The following is a 24,867-nucleotide window of genomic DNA, read 5'->3' as shown; positions in this document are numbered from 1 at the left end:
AGCAAATTTCCAAAATACAAAACTAAATAAAAGTTATTGGGGTGTTTAGCAAGAACGCCAACATATTTTACCCTCCCTAATAACAAAGACTATTCACCTCCAATTTTTACAGTGAAATCTTCCGCTACCATACAGTTACGAGCAGCGAGATCTCGATGGACAAACTTTTTGGCGTTGAGATACGCCATGCCGTCAGCAATCTCGGCCGCCATCTGAAGCATCTCAGGAAGAGTGGGAGGCGGGCGGCCTGGATTGTTCTGCAATGGTAAGGAAAGGAGATTACTCATGCAGAGTGGTTTACATTCCCAGGAGGAAGTACTCTTGACCATCCCCAACTCAACCCCTCAATCACATGCTTTCAGCCACCTCACCTCTGCCTCGGGCCGCAATGAGCGGAGGTAACTTTTCAGGTCACCATGTGCCATCAGCTCCATGACCACCAAAGTGGGTTGCCCCTTTGAGACCACTCCTAGAAGGCGGACCTAAAAGATCAACAGAAAAACATGATGTAGCAATTGTTCAACATGCATTCATTTCAAATGTCAACACTCAGCACCAGACAGTATAAAAGACATTTAGCTAAATCTAAATTTTTTTGAATCTATGAAAGTTTAAACTGCTGCTTTCAAGTTTGTACCAGGTTTACTAAATCAGCAGATTCAACACTCTTCTAGGTTCCCGCATCCCAAATAACTGGTACACACAGAGCACACTTCGGGCAGTGAATTCTAGATCACTGCTCACCTATGTACTGCCACTATGCACATTAGCTTATGTAGCAGAAACTTTTCCAATACAGACTGCCATCCTTAAAGACTTTGCACGTTGGTTAGGATGGGAGAGGTCGAGGAATTGTTGTCGCTAATTTGCACTGTGCTAATAATCCATGTGGCCATACAATCAGGTCCTGTCCCACACTTAACCCTGCGGCTTACCTATGTACGAAAGGGATGCTAAACTCAATCGAAGGTCTGACTCCAGCCACTTCTGCCAAGTCACTGCAGATGGACTTCCTGGATGGGACTAGTGGCAGTCACAAGGGGGCACTATCTGTCGGGAAGGCTCCCAGGCCACCATCCCACACACGTGATCCCTCTACTGAGCAGCAGCACAATAATTCAGAGCATCCCTAAATTTGGGTCCAAGAATAATCTGTGAGACCATGTCATCTGCAGGTTGGAGGGAGCCTGGTTCCAAGGGATGCCTGAGGCTGCTTAGAGTAAGAGGAAGGGACATGGACGGGGGAGTGGGAACTGGGTCACAAGACCGAATCGGTATGGGGTTCGACCATTCAAACCATCATCGCTCGGTGTTCGGTACACATCAGTAGTTCCTACCACGTGATGGCAGCTGAACGCCTTCATAACAGACGCTTCATTTAAGAACTCTATGCGCTCCCGTAGACTCGCAGATTCGTTCACGGTCTTGACAGCCACACGGTTCTCCGGGTCGCCTTTGATGATATCTTTGGCAATGCCTTCATATACCATCCCGAAGGAGCCCTGGCCCAGCTCCCGAAGCAGGTTGATCTTGTCTCGAGGAACCTCCCATTCATCAGGAACATAAACTGTAAGAGAAGATAAACATATATTCAAGACCCATTTCAATCCAATTTCTATAACACACGTGAAGCAACACGAACAGTGCTACCCTGGGACTAGGTGTAATAAGTGCATGGGAAGATTAAAAAAAAATTATGCCTCTTCTGAAGAAAAGAAGAGACGGTTAAACAATGTAGGTAACACTGGCAGGACAAGAAACATGAACCATCTCTCAGTCTGTGGTTGTCCTCGTCTGGGTTTCATGCTGCATTTTCAGGTTTTTAGTGTTACGTCTCCATTCATGCGGTTCGCTCTTACAAGCTGCCGGGCTGACTACAGACCTGGAGCAGACATGGACCAACCACATACTGATTAAACGGGCATTTGTTATTACTGCTTACAAGGGAGTCTCATTATACAAAAGACCCAATGGCTGAACATAAAATTATTAATCATGTGCAGCACCGGTTGCTTTGCTCAGGGAGCTTTGAAGCACTTCCAGTGAACAGCTGAGCATCGACACAATGCGCGACACTGATTCACCAAGCAAGGAGTTCACTGGGACCGAGTTTCGAAGGAAAGGACATCCCATGAGATGAAACCCAGCTGCTCAAGGACATTTAGGATTGTATACGATAGACACGCAGTACAAATAGGAGGCACTTACCTTCGCTGGCACTGATATACTCCGGGTTAGAGGATGCATAGAGTGGTCCAGACGGGCCCCCAGTTTCCCTGAAAATAATTAAAACATGAAATTACTAGGGGCACCATTTAGGAAATACTTCACCAATGAAGTCACCATTGCTGCGCAATCATGCGCATGCTGGCTCTTTTTAATTGCTGCTCAAGCCTATGGAGACCGTCTGCTCCCCTTCACAGGGGGCACTGTCAGCCCCGCAGCAGAGCAATGGAGGTCGACCCCGTCTTCCTCTTTCACATAATAGACGACAAGAGACTTTTGGCCTCTCCACGATAACGGTTAGTCCGTTCTGCGATCAGACTAGGGTGAGACTCGACTCTTTTTACCATAATTTCTTAATGTTTCAAATATTTTTATTTGGTTTTACATTTAACTAATGCTGTTATACGCTGTAAGTTAATTCAATAAGCATCACTCCACAGTGAAAACTCTACAATAGGCAAACATGTTATTCAATATAAAGTTGCATTCTCTTGTAATTACTGGAACTGAATCTCACTTTGGGCAAGTCTCAAATTATCCTGAAGCTTTTAGTCTACCATGTTTCGCGGATTACACACCGGTCATATACTGATAGGGAAGTCGAACATCGATACATGTCATACTGTTTATCGACACTACAGTTTCAGCTGCACCCTGCCATGGGGGATATATTTACGTTTGCTCGTTCCCTTTCTGGGGGCAGAGTTGATGCAAGACTCCAACCTAAAGTGGGTAAGAACCCACATCCACAACACTTCTTTCTGTTTTACAAAGTTGGGCGTCTTTTGTGAGTGTACTGTGTCTGGCCACCACGTACACTCACTGAAACATCACTGGGTTCAGTCCCCACAATAGGATAACTGGACAAGTCACTCTTACTAGTGTTAGATGTGTTGTCATGCAATATGTGTCTGTTTTTATCCTCTGAGAAAAAGATTCAGACACTAGTAGAGTCCAACAAATACTTGTCTACCACTCTTTATATAATTTCCCATTTAATTTTTATTTTTTTTATTTTGAATTAGTTGAAAGGAATGTGGTCCTTAAGAAACCACACTTCTCTTTCGAAAATGAGTCAGGAACAAGCCGGTTCACATATAGAAATATGTCGAACTAAATGCCATTTTTTTTTACTTCTACCCAAAGGGGACAGAAATAAAACATTTTAGGGTCCACCAGGAGGTAGATCTTATAGTTTGTTTCAGCAACGTCATCTATTCATACAATACAATACTAAAGCGCACAGCTATCTCACAAAGGCGTCCCTTCATCAAGCCTAGTGTCTCAATGGTAGACATGTCCACTGGATGTGAATGTGTCCGACATATCTCCGTGACGGAGGCCATCGCTGCATACATCAACCCCAAGCCTGCCTTTGCGCATCTGTCCTGTGTGCAGTGCAGTCACAGGTGCCCTTGCATCCATCTGTGACATTGTAGCATTGTAGAAGCACTCGCTCATCACACATCACAACTGATGGGCAAACGTGACAAACCATGCACCAGTAATGCCAATGGATTTGGGGAGTTTCAATGCCTTCCCACCCGACCTAAACATTTCTCCTGTCACACAGAGCTGAAGCAGAACCCAACGCCATCCTTAAACTGCCTGAAACTCCTCCCTTTACATCACTGTATACAAACAGACATGCACAAGCCACACAACTCAGGCTAGTGGCATCTGAGGCATCCAATCAAACCAGAGGAACTTCTGGTTGAAGGATGCCTCTAAAAGGCTAGCAGGATGTGCTGGGATCAGTGATTGTGTATTCATATTTTCCGACTAGTGTGGAGGTTCTGTTGTCAACTCTAATTCAAATCTCAGTTTTTTCGCTCGCCACAAAGACGTGTGCACGTTCTGCAATACATATCTTCCCTGATTGAGTTCAGAAAAAATCTTAAACCATGGCTTTTCAAGAACTAATTTCACTTTACAGTATGCGGTCCGTAAGCGCTTAGACACCTAAGGGTATTAGCGACCTATAAAAGTTGTTATAACATAACGTTGTGGGACCAGCTGCTACTCAACAGCAAAAATACTGACTCACACCACAAGCTGGCACACAGAATATTTTGAATACATTTTAAGCACCATCTACATTCGTCTGATCTAAGGAGGGCACTCCAGAGACAGGGGTTCAGCTCCTCAGTAGTAGTTGCTGTTTAGTAAGATGTAAAGCTGCAGCTGTTACAGGGCCCAGATCTGGGATACTCCTGGATGCGATTGCGATTTAAGTGACCTACGACTGTTCTAGTGCTTCAGAAAGCGTACGAAAATTGGAAATGCCTACAGGTCTGGCTTATTAATGCCCTGTCAAGCCAGAACTAAAAATCCATGTATGTTAATGACTGCCTCCTCACATCCCTGCTGCTGCCAGAGATAAACGCCATAAATGATCTCGTTATGTGATTCACTTTAATAGCATTACAGTGCCAGGTGTGTGCCTTCGAAAGCAAGCCTAGGCAGCTGGACAGGTAAATAAAATGCTCTCCCTTTGTGGCAGGCAAGCACTATTTTTGTGGAAGCACGCATCTTCTACCCAATCAAAACATGTACTCCTGGCTCCCAACAAGTGGGCGGAGCCAAGGCTCCTCTCCTGGTAATTCTCACATAATCCCCTGGTGACAGTTGCGATGTTAAACCAGACCATAAACAGGTGCCTAACAAATCAGAAAATGCTCCTAGAATGATAACAAAAAGCGCTTGTGCGGGCTGCGCCAGGCACCTACCTCTTTTTCAGCACCACGTAGCCGATGCCAGCCAGGAAACACAGCAACACTACGATAGTGATCGGCACTACCACCATGAGGATAATGTTCAGCGTGGCGTTGCCTGGTGAAAGACAAAGAGTGGAGAATAATCAGAGACCCCTGAAAAGAAAAGAAAAGATGTCCCAAGCTCCCCTTCCGCAGGACAGTCTTCCAAGCGCTATCATGTGGTGGCCTTCAAACACATTTGTTTATAGTACCCAGAACAAGAGGCTTTTGTCACCATAAATATAACGTACCATTTTATAGTGTAAAAAAACCCTCCACTGACCATTGACTGCATTCTAAACCAATTGTAGAATAAATACACTATTTTAGACCACAGAAATGCAGCACTTTTTGCCATTGTGAAATTGTCATTTTAGACTGATAGAAACTTTTCACGATTTGCAGCCATGGGAAAAAATAGAATAGACTTCTGGCATAATTTATTGCAAGATCTAACCTCGTGCCTTTTTAGCGCCTCTTGTTTACATAGTTTTGGATGCCTGTTCCGCCATCGGCCACTAGATGGCAGGGCAAGCAAGCGTCTACAGTAGGGAGCTGCCATTTAGCAAAGAAACCTCACTTAACCTTACAACTAAGAAATGCTTTTGATAATATAAATACAAGTAAAGTGTCTGTAGATAGTATGTAGCTAGCACTAAATCCAACTTTTAAAATGAAAATCAGAGTGAGTGCACGATGGAGTAGTGTGTCAGTGCAGGGGGACAGCCCTTCCCCACCCCCTTTAGAGTTTGTCCCACGCGCCACCCCAATATTTGTCCAGAAAGAGAATCAAAAGGTCTGTAGCACGTCAGCCGCGAGATCACAGCGCCGAAGGCTGCAGCGCATGCGCAGGGGTCGAGGCACGTGCAACTGCGCATGCGCAGGGGTCGAGGCACGTGCAACCAGAACCAGCAAATCAAGGGATGGCGCATGACGCCACAACACAGGCACAGAAAAAATAACAACTGTCACTCTTGACGTGTCACGAGACAAGGACAGGGATGGCACGAGGAGAGGGGTCCGACCAGGAAGGAGAAGCCATCGAGCTGGAAAAAGGACAACAGCCGCAGAAGACAACATGAAGTATTTCAATAAATCCACAGAGGCCTAGGGGTGCACACGAGAAGCATTCAGACTCCAGGACCCCAAAGACCCCTCAATGCCAAACACTCGACGAGCGCAGAGGGGCCACCATAAGTGGAAGCACAGACTAACCATGGGTCAACACGGTCAGGGATCCTGGGGAAGGGACGGCCATGGACTGGCCCATGCCATGCCCAGAGTGCCAACCTCTGGAGGGGCGCGTGGAGCTGGCTGCATTAAAGGGGCTCCTGGGGCAGGGACGGCCATGGACTGGCCCATGCCATGCCCTGAGTGCCAACCTCTGGAGGGGCGCGTGGAGCTGGCTGCATTAAAGGGGCTCCTGGGGCAGGGACGGCCATGGACTGGCCCATGCCATGCCCTGAGTGCCAACCTCTGGAGGGGCGCGTGGAGCTGGCTGCATTAAAGGGGCTCCGGGGGCAGGGACGGCCATTGACGGGCCAGCACCATGCCCTGAGTGCCAACCTCTGGAGGGGCGCGTGGAGCTGGCTGCATTAAAGGGGCTCCGGGGGCAGGGACGGCCATGGACTGGCCCATGCCATGCCAGAGTGCCAACCTCTGGAGGGGCGCGTGGAGCTGGCTGCATTAAAGGGGCTCCTGGGGCAGGGACGGCCATGGACTGGCCCATGCCATGCCCAGAGTGCCAGCCTTTGGAGGGGCGCGTGGAGCTGGCTGCACTAAGGTCCCGCAAACCTTGCCCAAAGGTTATGTTTAAACTACGTTTAATCATTTCTGACCTGCTGGAAGCACCATGTTTGACATTTCTTCAAAGCCTTTCCTTTTCCACACATCTCCCTCTCAACCCTGCCGCCAGGTGGAGCAGCAGCAACTGCGCCCACCAGAACCTTGCACCGGAGTAGCAGAGCATGGCGGGCGGGTTCGGATGCATTGGGGTAGGTGTGGTAATGTTTGCATTCAGAGGGCTGTCACTACTCTGATGTAACCAGCCACCGACTGACCTGTGACCTCAAATGGGCCCTGCTGATTCCTTTCATTGACCAACAGCAGTGATGGGGCCAAGCTTCTTCCCGCCTACGGTGCTATCCGAACAAAGTCCGGCTCTGTTGGCAGACCGGAAGCGCGCTCATGTGACCCGGTTCAGTGTTGTGAGCTGCAGGGTCACTATGTAAGTTGCCAGAAGTAATCCTTCATGGGGCTTTTCACCTCAAGTGCCCTGAACCAGCGGCCTAGTCTCGTGCTCCAAAGAAAGTGGCTTCAAGCAACTCTTTCAGGCTGAGAAACTGGGGATGATTATAATATAATGGTGGAACTTAACCATCACCCTACACAACCAGTTTCTCAGCACAGAGAACTGCTACGTACACCCACCAGCAGATTATGGAAGCTGGTCCAGGGTTGCTCTTGAATCCGAGCATCTCGCTACAGAATTAAAGAGCTTCATGTATCGTAGGGTCGGCCATTCCTTCCACACCTCCTCTGACCGCTATGAGTTAGCCACACTGTGCAGCGATCAGCCTACAACTTGCAGGGTCAGTTTGCTTGCAGTGCGGTAGCTCAGCAATTCATCCACTAGGCATCGATAAATAGAGTAACGCTAGGCTGCCCTTGGACAATATCAAACAATCCATATTGTGTTGTATGTTGCCAGAAAAAGACAACCACTGGCGAAAACAGTCGATTTCTTTATGGTCTTAGTTTCACTGGAGGTTTTTCTGTACAGAAATGTATAAAGATTACAGTGATCACATGCCCTCCGGTGTCACTGTAAACAATTTGTATAGTGGACGTGCTTACGAGCATCTCTATTTGCACATTGCCTACATGGGGAAAAAAAATCAGTAGATAACGACTATGTGCTGTGATGCCGTGGGCCCATACTCTGTCATCAAGCCATATTGATTCCACCCAACGTTGTACTGCAGTGCAGCATTTATATAGCACTTACTACCCTTATGCGGGGCACCTAAGCGCTTGCCTATACGAGTAGCACTCTACATCATGTAGAGTCTGTGGCTGGAAGGTCGTTGTCTAGGTTTTGTAATCCTATGAGGGAAGTGTTCCCATGTTGCGTGTGTTGACCACGAATGTACGGTTATCACGTCATGGGAAGCCGCACGTAGCAGTGTGGTGGATGAAGAAATGTGAGAGACACATGCAGTTCTATGGTGTTCAGTACGCTGGTAGCTTTGAACACCTCTGCAGGTTCCTTTATAGTATTTATGATTATAGTCTGCTTAGCGGGCTACTGCACGGGGTTGTACAATTTGAGATTGTGTGTATACTTGTGGACCAGGTATGGTTGGAGAGAGAGATATAAGTGGAGGGATCTGTTGGGAGGGCATTTTTACTATCCTCTCACATCGGAGTGTCTTTGTGAGACATAAAGAAGCAGTCCTGGTGTGTAGATAGTTGTGGCTTGCAGTGGTGGACTATATTAAAGTCACCCAAATGATCCAGCAATGTGTTACGGATCCCATCCATTATTCAATGTCTTTTTTTCATTTGATGAGGTCTGTTTTTTTGGCTGTAGAGCGCTGGTGATGTACAACTTTCACAGCAGATACGTTTTATGTGAATTTAAGAGGGATTAAGCTACAGATGGCGACTGACTGCTGCTTATTATGGTTTGAGTATTATTGAGGGGCTCAAATGTAGCACTTGCTAGTACGTAATTATATAGTGCCAGGCGAACCATGTGTCAGCCATGCTTAGGCTTACCTGAATAGCGAAAGCAGTTTGCTGGTTTTCAATCTGTAAGCAGAAGATTGCGCTTGAAGGTGCGACTATCTTTCTGGGCTCTGATGCTGGGATGTGGGGTGGTGAAGTTATCTAGAAACAGCAGTGTTTTCAATTGTCCTCTGAAGTGTGTATGCTCCAGGGTGCTTCTAATGCTGGCTGCTCGTGAGTTCCAGAGCTTGGCAGCTTAAACTGAGAAAGCAGTGCCTCCTACGGATTTCTTATGGTACGGTGATATAATTGGTGCAAGCCTGGAGCGCAGTGTTCTGTTTTGCTTGTTCTGCTTGAATTTAACTCAAAGTATAGCAGTCCTTTTCCTTGGGAGGCTCAGAGGCCAATGCAGAGTGCCTTGAACATGTCCCTTCTAGCTGTAGGAAGCCAGAGGAGCGACAGCTGGACTGGAGTCATGCGTTCTCTTGGGCGAAGTTGGAGAAGAAGCCCTGCAGGAGTATTTTGGATGATTCCTATTTTGCGAATGATTAATGCAGCTGCGCCAAGGCATAGGCTTGATACTCAAAAGAATGTGTGTTGGCCTTCCAGATGGCAGAGCAATACACACAATAGGAATTTAGTAGAGCTCCATGCTGCAAAAACTATTGTTATACACAGCTCTCTGGGGCAACATTAGCACCCTATAAGGACCAGCAATATAATAAACTAATTCTATAGGTGTCTTTTAAAATCCAGCGTTACCTAGTTCAGTGGGTCTCATCTGTGCCACTAAAGAAGAAAGGGCCCCGGAGAGAAACGCTGCCGCTTGGGAGCCATTGCCAGCAGCGTCACTGTGACTCTTTCCAAGAAAACAGCTGGGCTCAAGCCACACGTCTTTAAACTTCAACACTTTCCAGAAAATCCCCTCTGCTTAGCTCATGGCCCAGGCATGCAGGGAACCAGCCAATATGGAAACATCCCGTACAAATGTTTTGATGCTTTGAGCAGGCATAAGCCGCTCTTGGAAGCAGCGCACATGAAAAAGACATTTAGAAAAACAGAAAAAAGGCAAAAAAACATCACAAGCCTGACCGTAGCCAAAAATGACAAAAGGCACATTTAACAGATAAACACAAATCACCCATTTGGCTTGCAGCCACAAACACGGTTAGCAAATGCGCATGCTGTTAAGGGCTACTTACTAGTGTCCGGAACGAAGAAGTACGAAATGTTGGTCCAGGACCCGTTCCCTGCCAGCGAGGTCGCGCGGATTCGGACACTGTAGTTCCCGGGGTGGTGAACACGGAGCTTACACCCCTGTTCCTTGTACTCTTTGCCAGAAACACAGGCTTTTGTTTCCTGGGGAAAGAAGTTAAAGGGGTCAGGGTCCGCTATAACTCTAGATAATTACAACACTTAAAATTAAGAATATCAAAAGATCAATAAAAAGCTATTTTTCCTGTCCTTATTAGGTTATTCTAGCCTAAAACCTGGCACATGAACCTGATTAGTAAAACCCCATTAATGCAGACGAGGTCTTTAGCCAGCGTCGGATAACAGCAGCACCCATCTACCCAGGGCTTGGAATGAAGCATTTCCATAAAAGAGAGCTAATGGAACTGGCTAACATTTTTGCATCATCGTCAACTGTGGCGGGCTGGTAAATAACATTAAGACATCACTCTCTCCCATCTGAGAGACAACGGTGCTTAATTTGTGCCAGTGTTTGCAGGTAGAGGGCACCAGCATTAATTTGTATCTGCCCTGTCTTCCAGAAAAGAAAAAAGGAGGAGAAACAGAAAAACAGTGACAAAGGCATGGAGCAGGGATAATAAACAACCTGCAGGATTGAAAAAAGAAGCAGAAGTGTAGGGTAGTGGAAGGAAGAGAAATGAGGTGGAATCAAGACCAGGCAGCCTCGGTATTAATGGGATAAAGAGACAGGAAGTGTAGGGGGTGGAAGAAAGAGGCATGAGGTGGAATCAAGACCAGGCAGCCTCGGTATTAATGGGATAAAGAGACAGGAAGTGTAGGGGGTGGAAGAAAGAGGCATGAGGTGGAATCAAGACCAGGCAGCCACGGTATTCATGAGATAAAGAGACAGGAAGTGTAGGGGGTAGAAAGAGGCATGAGGTGGAATCAAGACCAGGCAGCCTCGGTGTTCACGAGATGATGAGACAGGAAGTGTAGGAGGTGGAAGAAAGAGGCATGAGGTGGAATCAAGAGCAGGCAGCCTCGGTGTTTGCCATCCTAGTATTTAGCAGCACTAGTCGCAGACTCCTAAGAAAAAGTTGTGCCCATATTATTATTATTTTTTAAAACCAAAGAGCACACACTTGGCTCAAGGTGAGGTGGTACAGTCATGCTTTCCAACATAAACTGCTGCAAAGAGCAAGGTGATGGAGTAATGCTTGAATTAATCTCGGCCACATTCCAATGGTGATATATAAAATGGGTACAAACTAAAAGTCCAAGCAGGACCAGTGCTGTGTGCCACAGAGCAAGGCATGTTGGAGGCATGCTCCTACTGTACTTGGTTCCGCATGCTGCAGCACATACTCTTTCCCTGGATGCGTTCATACCACAAGGCACTGAGCATCTCTGCATACAGGAAGAGGAGTGGAAGATACAAATTCCCCTTCTCCAAGAACATGGGTGGGAAAGCCTGCAGATACACTGCTGAACATGGCACAAGTGAAGAAGACTAGGCCTGGGCGGTAAATTCCGTTCCGCTCGTGGAAATAGCGGAATTTGGGAGAACTCGAAATTGCCCAAAATTCTGCGTTCCGCGACTTCACAAAATGTTTTGCTTGTTCGCGTTCTCAAAATGCGTGTTCGCGAGATATTACCCCCCCGAGCACGCAAACAGCGATTGCGAACAGTAAAAAAGCATTGCGAACAAGCAATTCCGCGTGCTTGCAGAATTTCTGCGTGTTAGCTTAGATTTTTTACCGTTTCGCGGAGATTTGTGTAACGCGATTACGCAAATTCTGCCCACACATGTGCATCCAAAGGGTCACAGGGTTCACATCGGGCAAAGGGTGGTTCGACTTTCTATTGAAAATTAAACGAATACCACACAGTGGAACGAAATGAGACTAAGCATAGCCAATAGGCCTCGTCCGTAAAACATATTGGCTTTGCCAATGCTTTTTTTGTTTGTTAGATGGTCAACCGTAAGTGCACACACAGGGGGAGTGGGCATCTTTCAATGGTTAAATTCGAACAAAAGGAAATTAATTCAAAAGCGCGCCTGCGCATGCACACTCAATGGCGGCCATAATGGAATCTCTCAAAAACATTTTGAGAAGTCCACCCACCAATGTAGCAGCGGGCAGCACTGAGTGGGCCAGGGAGCTGGGATGGCGAGCGGACATTAGGTGATAGTTTAATATGAAGAGCAGAGTAGGGAAGGACGTGGAGAGCAGGAAAGGGGAAAGAAAATGTTCCTTCGACGAAAAGCATGATGTCAACAGTGGAAGGATAAATGGCCTTCAATCTCACTTTGTCACTGAAAATTCCTTAGGGTGGGAAAACAAACAAATTGGGAGGAAATCCTCTGACTAAGGAGCACAGAAGTGAGATCAGCAAGAAAGCAAACCAATCACGAGCAAGCAACAGACCCAAAGCCCACTCTTTGCATTGGATTGTATTTTTCACAATAGGTCTTTGAAAACAGACAGCTAAAGCCAAGGGCGTAGTTGGGTCAATAAGATTGGGGGGGGGGGGGTCGGGGTGAGCTTCAGATTGCCCAACAGTCCCGTTGGGATAGCTTGCAAAAACACATTTTCTGAGAAGCAGGACACAAGGGGGAATTAGGAGGTAGTGGAAAGAGAAAGGAGGGCGGATTGTTAGGGGCACTTAAAACAACTTTTTCAAACTAATCAACATTTTCAAACCAATCAACATTTTGAAGGCCTTCAAAACATGGTTGAGAGTGTGTGTGTTTTTGTCAGTGCGGGCATGTAAAAATCCCAGGCGAAATCGACAGACACTTCATAATACCCGACTGAAAGCACCTGCACCCAACTATTTACCACAGAGTACATTTTTTAGGGGAGTTTAAGACCCTAAACACCCCCCTAAGCTATGCCCCTGGCTAAACACTCTATACCCGACAACTAAAAAAAAACCTGGCCAGCATTTTGCGAAAGCAGGTTTTTATAAACACAGAATTATTTTTAAATAGGAAGTAGGACCGGAGCAATTCAGATTAAACTCTGATCGCCCAATGGTTCAGAGGAGAAAAAGCGCTCAGAATTTCAAATTTCATAAGCAGTGTACATCATAAAGAATACATTTACACTCCTACAAAGGGAGATAAAACTGAAATGCCAATAAAGGGCACGTAACCAATCATAATCAAATCATTTGCGATTGGGGAACAGGTTCACAGAGACCAAGAGCAACTCCCATTAGATCCGAAGGAAAGCACATGAAGTTGTTAATATGATTGTAAGTCTGGTCAATCACGACCAACTCTAAGGTGAATGGAGGACACATGTTACAAAGCCCATTAAAAAAAAAACCTCCACACAGTGTTCTAACGTGATCACCACTTTAAAGTTTTTGTTACGGGGGAACAGAAAACACTGTATGGCAGGAGAATGCATGTTACTCTGCGATGGCCTGGTGCTCGCTAACATGGAAACTGATGGGACCCCAGTTGTCTCTGGGCGTAGAACACACCAGAGCACTGAGGGCACGCAACCAAACCGAAAACAACTTCATGTGAAGCTCAAAAACTATATTTTTAATTCATAATTTAAAAACCTGCAAACTCAAAGAGATAAATATAGGAATAGCCAGCAGGCATTAGTATGTAATGCATCATCTTTAAGACATGTTTGACAGCCTCCAAAAGAAGAGGCACCTTTATCACGACTCAGGTTTGTCGTCAAGACTCGCCATGTCAATTATCACGACTTGTGTTTATCGCAATGACGCGTCATATCACTTATCACGACTCATGTTTATCGCCAAGACTCGCAGTATGAACCAACAGTAGTTGCAGTCAAGGGACAAGATTCACAGCAGCACTGCAGTGCTCCAGAGCTCCTACTGAGCAATAACTCCTACTGCGGATCCAAGGATTTATTGGCGAAACTAGGCTGCAGAAAGACACCCTGTGAGCAAACCCCCGGCGCACTTATCTGTCAGTGTTATGCTTGCATCATAGGTGATTTGTTTTCCTTTCCAGGAAAAATGGATTTGGTGTACTTGAAAGAGCCTGGTGTGAACTCCACGCCGCTCGCAAACAAGATGGGTATTTAGAGCGCTCTACGAAGCAGCATCACTGGTTCCTACACAAAGACGAACCACAAATCACGGGGTCCGGTTTAGCACGGTTCTGTGCATCAATGAAAAAGTCTGTTAGGAAAGGGGCAACTGTGCCATGATACAGATACACCTAGTGGGAAGAAGAAACAAAAGGGTTCAGACTGTTTACAAAAAGTAATAGGACGTAGGAACAAAATTTGGGAAGAGCCCGGTCTGTACGCTGTTTTAGCACGGAGCTGCATTATGTTGTAAAAGACTCGTAGCGAACATAAGAGTAGGGTACCAGCTTGATGTCCATCGTCCAATCAAAAGAAACATGGAGGCGGTACAACTAGGCTCCGCCCCTGACAATAACCTTGCTGTCCAGTGCCATAAAAAAAGGTCACCACAGGGGGAGCTATTCTGCTGCCATGGGGAAGGAAGTGATTTTCTATATTAATCACACCTTTTAATTACATTAAAAAGCTGCATATAACATACATTTTACTTGCGATACCACACATTGACAGAAGATACTCAAATAGAACCTCTTCGAACTCCTATTTGCGACCCAGTCAGATGCACAACCTTAACGCCAAGCATAGATGAAGGAAGGCGGCGCTCACCTCTTTGTCGCCGAGCTTCAAGTAGTGCACCTCGTAGAGTATGATCAGTCCGTTGGGAGTGGGCGGCTCCTGCCACTTCAGGACGATGTTGGGGTTTTGGTACTCATAGGAGACAGGGCCAACAATGTCATCCGACTTGGCTGTAAAGGGAATATTTGTTAAAATAGAAAAGTAAACACACTGCACAGGAACAAACAAGCAACAGTGAAATGCTGGGGTAAAAACTGTCCTGCATTCACCAAAAAGATTACAGACTGGTTGGCTGCCATGCAAGTCCTGCAGCTGCTACAAATCAAGGCTGAACTAATCTAATACTAAAGAATGATAGATCATGGGTCAATTTCATTATATTGCTATCAGGGATACACGCTTCAATGCCACAAGCTCTTGTCAAGCTGTAAACTGTCCCTCACGGCCCGCCCAGAACTTTTCTTTCAGTTTCTGAGATCAGAGAGAGGAGGTGACCACTCTGCAAGAGTGAACGCCTGTCATGATGGATGGTGGTCGCTTCTGCATCCAAACTCCTGCCGGAGATGACGACACCAACGGCTATCCTATCCTAATGAACACCTGTCAGGCAGACAACAACTGCCGTTTCTGCATCCCAATGAACTACCGCCAGGGCTGACACCAATGACAACTCTCCTATCCTAATGAATGCCTGTCGGACAGAGTCAATGGCCACTCTCCTAAAGAACGCCTGTCAGGACAGAGTCAATGGCCACTCTCCTGTCCTAATGAATGCCTGCCAGGAAAGAGTCAATGGCCACTCTCCTATCCTAATGAATGCCTGCCAGGACAGAGTCAATGGCCACTCTCCTATCCTAATGAATGCCTGCCAGGACAGAGTCAATGGCCACTCTCCTATCCTAATGAATGCCTGTCGGAACAGACGTCAACCGCCACTCTCCTATCCTAATGAATGCCTGTCGGACAGAGTCAATGGCCACTCTCCTAAAGAACGCCTGTCAGGACAGAGTCAATGGCCACTCTCCTGTCCTAATGAATGCCTGCCAGGAAAGAGTCAATGGCCACTCTCCTATCCTAATGAATGCCTGCCAGGACAGAGTCAATGGCCACTCTCCTATCCTAATGAATGCCTGCCAGGACAGAGTCAATGGCCACTCTCCTATCCTAATGAATGCCTGCCAGGACAGAGTCAATGGCCACTCTCCTATCCTAATGAATGCCTGTCGGAACAGACGTCAACCGCCACTCTCTTATCCTAATGAATGCCTGTCGGGACAGATGTCAATAACAACTCTCCTATCCTAATGAATGCCTATCGGGACAGATGTTAATGGCCACTCCCCTATCCTAATGAACACCTGTCAGGACATACATCAATGGCCACTCTCCTATCCTAATGAACGCCAGTCAGGATAGACGTCAATGTCCACTCTTCCTAGATGCCAATAGCCACTCTCCTTTCCTAATGAACGCCTGTCAGGACAGACATCAATGGCCACTCTCCTATCCTAATGAACGCCAGTCAGGATAGAAGTCAATGTCCACTCTTCCTAGATGCCAATAGCCACTCTCCTTTCCTAATGAACGCCTGTCAGGACAGACATCAATGGCCACTCTCCTATCCTAATGAATGCGTGCCGGGGTAGAAAACAGCCACTTTCCCAACCTAATGACCACCTGTGACAGCAGACAACGCCCACTCTCCTATTCTAATGAATGCCTGTCGGGACAGACATCATCGGCCACCCTCTTATCCTAATAAAAACCTGTAGTGGAAGGCAACAACGCCCAATCTCCTAACCTAATGAACAATAGCAGCCACTCTCCTATCCTAATGAACTCCTGTCGGACAGATGTCAATAACAACTCTCCTATCCTAATGAATGCCTATCGGGACAGATGTTAATGGCCACTCTCCTATCGTAATGAACGCCTGTCAAGGCAGACATCAATGGCCACTCTCCTATCCTAATGAACTCCTGTCAGGATAGACATCAACGTCCACTCTCATATCCTAGATGCCAATAGCCACTCCTTTCCTAATGAACACCTGTCAGGACATACATCAATGGCCACTCTCCCATCCTAATGCATGCCTGTCAGGATAGACGTCAACGTCCACGCTCCTATCCTAGATGCCAATAGCCACTCTCCTTTCCTAATGAACGCCTGTCAGGACAGACATCAATGGCCACTCTCCTATCCTAATGAACGCTTGCCGGGGTAGACAACAGCCACTTTCCTAACCTAATGGCCACCTGTGACAGCAGCGACGACGAAAACTCTCCTATCCTACTGAACATCTGTAGGGGGCAGACAATACATGCCACTTTGCTAACCTAATGAACACCTGTCAGGACAGACGTCAAAAACTACTGTTCTATCCTAATGAACACCGGTTGGATCAGACAATAATGGTCACTCTCCTATCCAGATAAATACCTGTCGAGGCAGATGCCAACAAACCTCAGTCGGGGCAGGAAACAAAGGGCACTCTCCAATCTTACACAACACCCGTCCGAGAAAGACAACAACAGCCACTGCCCTAGCCAAAAATGAACACCTCTCAGGACAGACAACAATGGGAGAAGAGGAGCCAGTCATCTATCCTAATGAATATCTGTCAGGACTATGCCGGCCAATCTCCTATTCTTAGGTGCAATGTTTGGTCCAACAGAGGTCCCTTTCCTGTGCTAAGGAACCTTTGTCCAGACCACAGCAGTCACTGTGATAACTTAATGAACTCCTGCCATGATGAGGGTGGCCATTTCATACCTTGAACAGTAAGTGGGCTGTGGTGGAAGCTGTTCAAGGGATGCTCTTACCTGTCCCTCTCCACCTATCACAGAGTGATGAAGCAGCTTCCTCTACATAGACAGAAGTGACATCGGTCTAGCTGACACGCATTCGAGAGCCAGCACTCAACACCTACTTGCACTTTATGCCCACCGCACTCAGTTTTTCAACGATGAATCTATAGGTTTTTATAAGGCATTTTATGGGTTGCAGTTCCCCCTTATTTGTTCAGACCAGTTTCATGCAGCCCTTGTAAATGTTACCCACAATTGGCCAAGAGAGCATTATCGCAGAGTAGAAAGCCTTACTTTCAGGCATGGTCCTTGCGCTGACATACGCTGGGACGCTGCAGCCTCGCTCCAGCATGTGGTTGCAGGCGTGGATCTCAATGCGGTAAGCCGTAAAGTGACGCAGGCCAGATATGACCAGGGACTCCTTGTACCAGACTTTCTGGACAAATTTGGTGGGCTCCTGGTTTCCCGGCACGGATGGCGCGGAAGCATTCGGCACTGGCGTGGTTGTGGTTAGAGGCATGCTGCCGTTGGCAATCCCAACAAGGTCTCTCCGTTTCCTGGAAGGCCTGTGCACACAACCAAGAGATGTCAGCCACAGATTTACGTTAACAAAATAATTCAAAATTAGACAATATCAACGGAGAGAGAAAAAGGAACAACTGTGTGGCAGCTGAAGCGAAACACTTTTCTGAGGATTGCTTCCATCCATGAAGTCACTAGCCTACTACGGACTCTGGGAAGTAGCAATCCCAGCCCATCACTGTTTTTATTCCACCCTATTGCCAACCAAAGTCTTACAATTCTGCTCACATCATGAAGGAATGTATCTGTAAAACGGTAGAAAACAGCTCAGCTGGTTAGTGCATTAGCTGTGGAGATAATGATAAGTTGACAGATTGGAGTTAGTGCAGAAATGACTCTTCCTTTCATCCTTCCGCAGTTGATATGATGATCATCACTGATCTGGTTAATATTAACAGACTGCAGCAACCAGACAAGCAAGCACTACCTACCAGACAACTGAATACCCCTCCTTCACTTCCTGGAGTTTACTTCATAGTGCTTTTGCTATTAACCCAGAATCATGATTTCCCCCACCCCCAAATAAAAAATAAATAATAAAACCCACACTTGTACATACATACAGGCGCTCATGGGCCATTCCTATTTTGCTTCTGACGGCCGGCCACAGCATGGGCAATGGGGCAGCCTACCTCATCAACTGGCTGCCCTGCACCTATAGTGGGGCCATTTTTTCTGATCACATATGCACAGCTGCCTAAAAGTAGTGCAGTTGAGATCCAGGACTTGCATGCCTGCTCTGCTGAGACTCTTCTTTATTTTGATATTTTTATAGGTTTGCTTTAAAAAAAAATATATATATAAATATATTTAAAGCTCCAAAGTTACCCTGTGCAGGCATGGACGCACTCGGACAGCCACTGGAAAATGACCATTTATTCGGTAAAGACTGTACCAGGCAGGATGATTCCTTTCACAGCTTGATGTCGATCTTAGCCTGTCGCCTTTCAGCGCTCATCGCGCTTTCTTCAGAGGCTCGACTATCAAATCCAAAATCAGCGTGTTGTGCTGCATTCATTTGGAGTTGTAATGCGAGGCACACACTACAATGCCCAGAAACCAACACAAGTCCAACACAGGGCGGGCAATAGACTATAAAAAACATGGTGTGTGTCAAGGAGCAGCTGATCTCATCTTGGATTTGATAGTCGAGCCTCTGAAGAAAGCGCGATGAGCGCTGAAACGTGTCAGGCTAAGATCGACATCGAGCTGTGAAAGGAATCATCCTGTCTGGTACCGTTTTTACCGAATAAATGGTCATTTTCCAGTGGCTGTCCGAGTGAGTCCTTGCCTGCACAGGGTAACTTTGGAATATATATATATATATCTTGCCAAGGTCAGGCCCACTGGATTTCCCAATGCTTGTTATTATGTGGGGCTCCAGTCCATGCAAATATCATTAACAATACAAGTCTCCATCCAGGCCTCCAGAAGTGGCACTCAGAACCGGACAGCTTTGTTGTCTGTTGTGTCCATACATCATTGCACCTTGCAATGGCGTCTCCCGCGCCACCCTCTGCTGCGATGTGTGTATGGTGGGAGGACTTTAACATATGGGGTCAAATACCCATCTCCAGAAAAGGCCATGTTATCAGACAAACAAACCGGGGGTACAACACACACTCTCGCCCATGATTTTGAATGGTGTTTCAAAATAAAGAGCTCAACAAAAGGGGTGTTAAGTTCTGCCTTGTGGTAAGAGGGAGTAAACTTCACTGTGCAATCCACACCCCACCATATCCAGATCACTGGCCTTTATTTCCCAAAATTCTTAAGCCTTGATGTATCTCAACACCCAAGACCATGTAGGACCAACACAACAAGACCTACAAACATGGTGTAGCTTAAAGCACAACAGCTACAGAGGACACATGTGCACAGCTCTGTTTGGGGCTTAGGCAGCACGGGTGCCCCAATGTGCACATCTGCTGGAGAGGGTGCAGATTTTAAGGTCTTTACAACAAATGAAGAATGTACAGATCCCAGGGTCTGCAGGGCAGCTGAAGAGGCCATATTGAACCAGGGACGTGAGCTCAAGCACAGAGCAGACATTTTAGAGCAGTCGCCATAGAGGAGTTTCATCGCCTTCTTTCCACCGTCATCTGATCACATGCGGAGGTTACATAAAACGCAACATGACGACAGCCCGACACCCGCCTAAGAACTCATCCCATATGGTAGAATCTATCACGACAGCACAGTAGAGGACTGAAATGCCTCAAGACGGGATCTTACCTTGTAGCGGTGCTACGACTTACCTGGGTAGAAGCGAGATGTGGGGAATTGATTATGATTTAAATCTATTAAAGTTATCAGTAACAGACATGTTTTTTTCCACGATACATAGTAAAAACATGCTAAAGTTGAATTGAACATATATTTGTATTGTTGTGCGCTGGAAGACCAAGCATTTTATTATTTCCACTGATCCGAAATGATTAGACCCAGGGCAGCATTACAGTGTTAACAAGACACTAAATGTAGACCATGGCACATGACCGGAAGAGCTTTGAAAATTAAAAAAGATGAAATTGTGGCACTTTAAAAAAAAAAAAAAAAAAAGTCTAGACAAATGAGGCGTTAAGTGGGATAGCCTATAAGAAGCGACGCTGTGCGCGGTCCTAAGTGCTACAAGGAGTACTTAGAGCATGTAGCCATGTACAGCGTTTTTCGTGCTTCAGACTGTACTCTGCAGCAAAAAAGCCGCGTGTGCACACGCTTTCAAAATATCGAATCTAGTGTAACATGGATGATGGACAACTCAATTTTAGATTTGATTGTGCAAGTTAAGAATTATAGTGCCATGTTTTATAGCATTATATCCCCAGTGAAATGTATATGTGCTATATGCATTTCATTTTTAATCAGTTCTATATGTATGAACTATTAACGTTTCTCTAACTTCCTATTTTACCCATATCATGTCTCTTTTTACAAGAAAACAGATACCTGATTACTATCAGACTTTGTTAGGGGTGTGTATGTTGACGAATACTGTTGTGTAACTGCATTTTCACATTTACTGTGTAATTATTTAGAAATGTAAATGTATAAAAAAGATTGCATGCCTGCTTTGAACTGCAAACACGCATGGCGCTGCAGAATGCACATGAAATGCGTAATAAGATCGCAGTTCTGTTGCCGGGGACTGAGCCGATACCACTCTGACAAAATGATTAGACCAAAGCCAGCTCTGGCCCCAGTGAAGGTTAGCAACAATCCAGGTTAGTAATCCAAGCATCTGTTTCCGAATTAAAGTCCATGATTCAGCAGTCGTGCTTCAACCACTAGTTTTTATGGTGGATGGGCCGGCAGGGCGTCTTTATCCATACCTGAACTCCAATATGATCACGGACTGTGCTACGAAGCAAGGACCAGGAGGACCATTCACCATGCGGAAGGGAAACATTCCATTCATCACCAAGCACTCCGGCACTCATCCTGGCTGAGCAGCAGGGAAGACGTAGTTAAGCAAAAGGAACGCCAATAATTAAGTTATAACAGAACAGAAAGCGTCCTGCTACGGTCAACGACCCAACAGCTCAAACCAGAAGAACTATGAAGATTTCAGGGGCGAGGAGGCGCTACCTTTAACAGAGCAGGATTAGGAGCTGCTGTTTGTACACTTTGACCTGCCAGCAGCATCCCACCTCACAGATTCTCATTGGGTCAAGTATACTGGCATCACCCTCCCATTCCTGTGCACTGTGGGTAACACTGCATCTATGTTTACATCAGAAACCTATTGTAGGGTTAACTACAGGGGGCCAAAGGAAACCAATACACCAGCTCTGCAGCCCTGAAAGATTCAACATTTACACTTCAGAAAGTCCTTACAGAAGAAAGGATGAAAGTTATTAATTACCACAATCAATCATGCTCACTAAAGTTAACTTTTATTACACTTCAAATTACTGCCCAGCCGTCTAATGCGAACACATGCCTGCGGTCCAAACCCATGGAATTCATGTGGAGACCAATCTTGCATTTACACGCGTATACCTTCCTAACTCACAACTCCTGGACTTCCTGACCTCTGCAGCACGTGTAGCAAGCACATGCAACGCAGTAGATCTGCAAAGGTTGCATCACATGGGTGGAACTACATAGTCTGGGACTGCGCTACCTCTTGCCTAGCAAACCGGTCACAAACACTCCAGGCCAAGTGTATCTGCAAGGAGAAGCCTGCCACTGCCTGCAAACACCATGCACAAAGACTAGTGGTTGAAGCACACCCATGTAGTGGTGAGCTGATGATTCGCTAGCGGCACGCTTGCAGTATTTCTGATTCTTCCCAGGAGGAGAATTACGGTACTACGTACCTAGAGTCCACAGTGCCAGCTCCAGAGGGCTGTGTTCTGCAAAAATAAACAAATCCACCGCTTTGAAGGAACCACATATTTATTTTTGAGGCAAGTGAAATGATAAGTTTGCTACATGGCATAAACAGCGTCGTTGGGCGAAATGCCAAGTAGCCCTGGTGTGAAATTAAATTCCCTGGAAACTGCAGCAAAGTGGAATTTCAAGTTTCAATCACAAACATCAGGTGTATTCTCAATAGCTGTATTTCTCTTCTCAACAGGTCTTTATACTGTGGGAGCTTCGTTAATGTGGCCAGGTTGGTGGGCTCAGATTAGTGTGAACTTGAAAGCCTTTATGCTTGATACAGATATTGGGTTATCCTTTTCGCTCTTTTCAGAAAACAACACAATTTCTACCATATTTCCATGTGTGAATATTCTGCCCCCCCCCCATCCGCCACCCCCCCCCCCCCCCCCCCCCCCAGTCTTTGCTTACAGACTAGGCTTTTGTACATTGTCACACCTCTCTCTTGCTCCTACAGGGAGCCAGAGGTAACTTCTAAATGCTACTTTGATAACAGGACACTTCTTTCAGACAGAATCCTCTACTGAAGATCACATGGTGTGCTCTAAGCATATTGAAGATGAAAACGAACATAGCTGTCATCGATTGATAATTCAGCAATAACCACATGCCGGCATGTTGACTACTTTTGCGTATATCATAGTATAGACTCGATGGCACAGGAGCCGAAGATGGAAACTGCAACCAGGTGAAGGTTCATTATCAGAAGTGAGTGATGGCAATCAGCCATGTGGGAAGTCCTCAATTACTTTGATGCTTCAGAAATCCAGAACTATTGAAACCCTAGAACATTTATGTACTGCCAGACCCCTTAATTAACAACCTAAGTTAAAAGGCCCTAATGGCAGCTGTTGGGGAGCCGACCTGGGAGGACTGGTAGCAGATACTAGAAATATCTATAAAGACATAATTGCCCACCACGGTGGGACAGAAACACGCTACAGGAAGACAGAATATAGTATCAGGAGATACCTATGGTCAACACAAGAAACATGGAATCCGCGACAGCGGATAGTGGTGGGCAGGACATGAACCCAGGCACACCAGTGGGTATTGGTGAATAGGAAACATGGGCTAAGAGACAGCAGTAGGTATTGGAAGATAGGAAACATGGGCTAAGACACAGCAGTTGGTATTGGTGGATAGGAAACATGGGCTAAGACACAGCAGTTGGTATTGGTGGATAGGAAACATGGGCTAAGACACAGCAGTTGGTATTGGTGGATAGGAAACATGGGCTAAGACACAGCAGTAGGTATTGGTGGATAGGAAACCTGCGCTAAGAGACAGCAGTAGGTATTGGAAGATAGGAAACATGGGCTAAGACACAGCAGTTGGTATTGGTGGATAGGACACATAGGCTAAGACACAGCAGTAGGTATTGGTGGATAGGAAACATGGACCAAAAGACAGCAACAGATATTGGCGGGCATGAAATAAGGAGCCGGTTACAGCAGTAGGGATTGATGGACAAGAAACTGGAGCCCAAGGACAGCTTTAGGGATTGGTGGACAGGGATCATGGGCCCGAAGATGTCAGTAGGGATGGTGGACAGGGACCGGAGCCAGAGATAGCGGTAGGGATTGGTAGACAAGAAACATGGACCAAAAGACAGCAGTAGGGATTGGTGGACAGTCACGATGGACTCAGGGATATCAGTGTGTTGTAGCATTAACATGGCACGGGGGACATTTCAAGGTGTCTGCGTAAAATACAAACACAAACTGGAACACAACCTAGGCACAGGAGTACACAGACCACTGTGTTCTCTCTATTCGTTCTTTGGACCACTGTTTGCTAATTATTTCTCAGGGCTGAGTAGATTGAGGCCCCAGGAAATACTTGGGTTTACCAGTAATGTCTGCACGCACACATCACAAGGAGGTACGTAACCGACCAGCAGCGAAAAACTGACATCAAAACAATTTAAGATTTAAGATGTTACGTGACATCAGAGCTTCCTCTTTGGATAACTGGGTCTCAGCTTTGCTCGGTTATCACAAACATAGCCTAAACAAGCATCGGTATACTGCTAAATCGCAGGGAAAAAATTAACCAAACTAACTCTACTGGACTTTAATCCCCAGTCTTGGAAGAGATGCATTACTTTAATCACACATTAACAGCCACCTTTTGCCAAATGAAGACAACAAGTTATCTTGTCCTAAGATAGCACTTTCAACCGTGCCCTCTTGAACGGAGCCGGAGAATAAAGCTCTAGGGCAAAATGTGACTTGAGTAAAATAAAAGCAGGAATCCCACAAATTCAACTTCCAAGGTGCACTTTGGTTTCAAATTCCTCTGCCAAGGCCTATCTCAGCAATTTGCTTGAGATGGTATATGCTTGACTAGTGAAAGAGTCATCTCAACCATATTAACGAAGTGCCGGTAAGAGCTCTCCAGCTAGGTGACCCCCAGTGAAACAGTGCAGCGGGCAGGCTCAAACACCGCCACTTCCATCTTGCACAAGTGTAGGGCTCCACCAAGTACAGGACAATTTATGAAGGGGAGTCCAAGTTTTCC

The 24,867-nt window shown here is 46.2% G+C and overlaps 1 protein-coding gene across 2 annotated transcripts in view; it reads right to left on the bottom strand.

Annotated features, from left to right (window-relative positions):
• The window catches only part of INSR (insulin receptor), a 310,896-nt gene that overhangs the window by 17,319 nt on the left and 268,710 nt on the right, over positions 1-24,867 (bottom strand). The window contains exons 11-19 of one of the 2 annotated variants that reach the window (XM_086946970.1): positions 22,281-22,316; positions 17,671-17,942; positions 14,597-14,736; positions 9,914-10,070; positions 4,956-5,058; positions 2,209-2,276; positions 1,338-1,567; positions 372-482; positions 98-257 (exon numbers count right to left, since the gene is read on the bottom strand). In XM_086946970.1, coding sequence (XP_086803096.1) covers positions 98-257; positions 372-482; positions 1,338-1,567; positions 2,209-2,276; positions 4,956-5,058; positions 9,914-10,070; positions 14,597-14,736; positions 17,671-17,942; positions 22,281-22,316 — 1,277 coding nt within the window. The remainder of the gene's footprint in view (positions 1-97; positions 258-371; positions 483-1,337; positions 1,568-2,208; positions 2,277-4,955; positions 5,059-9,913; positions 10,071-14,596; positions 14,737-17,670; positions 17,943-22,280; positions 22,317-24,867) is intronic. The other variant, XM_086946971.1, reaches the window with a different exon arrangement.

This window comes from Lissotriton vulgaris, chromosome 12 (genome assembly GCF_964263255.1).
Source record: "Lissotriton vulgaris chromosome 12, aLisVul1.2, whole genome shotgun sequence".
NCBI classification, from domain to species: Eukaryota; Metazoa; Chordata; class Amphibia; order Caudata; family Salamandridae; genus Lissotriton; species Lissotriton vulgaris.
The sequence above is the reverse complement of the archived record's forward strand: the minus strand, read 5'-3'. Positions and strand labels throughout refer to the sequence as shown.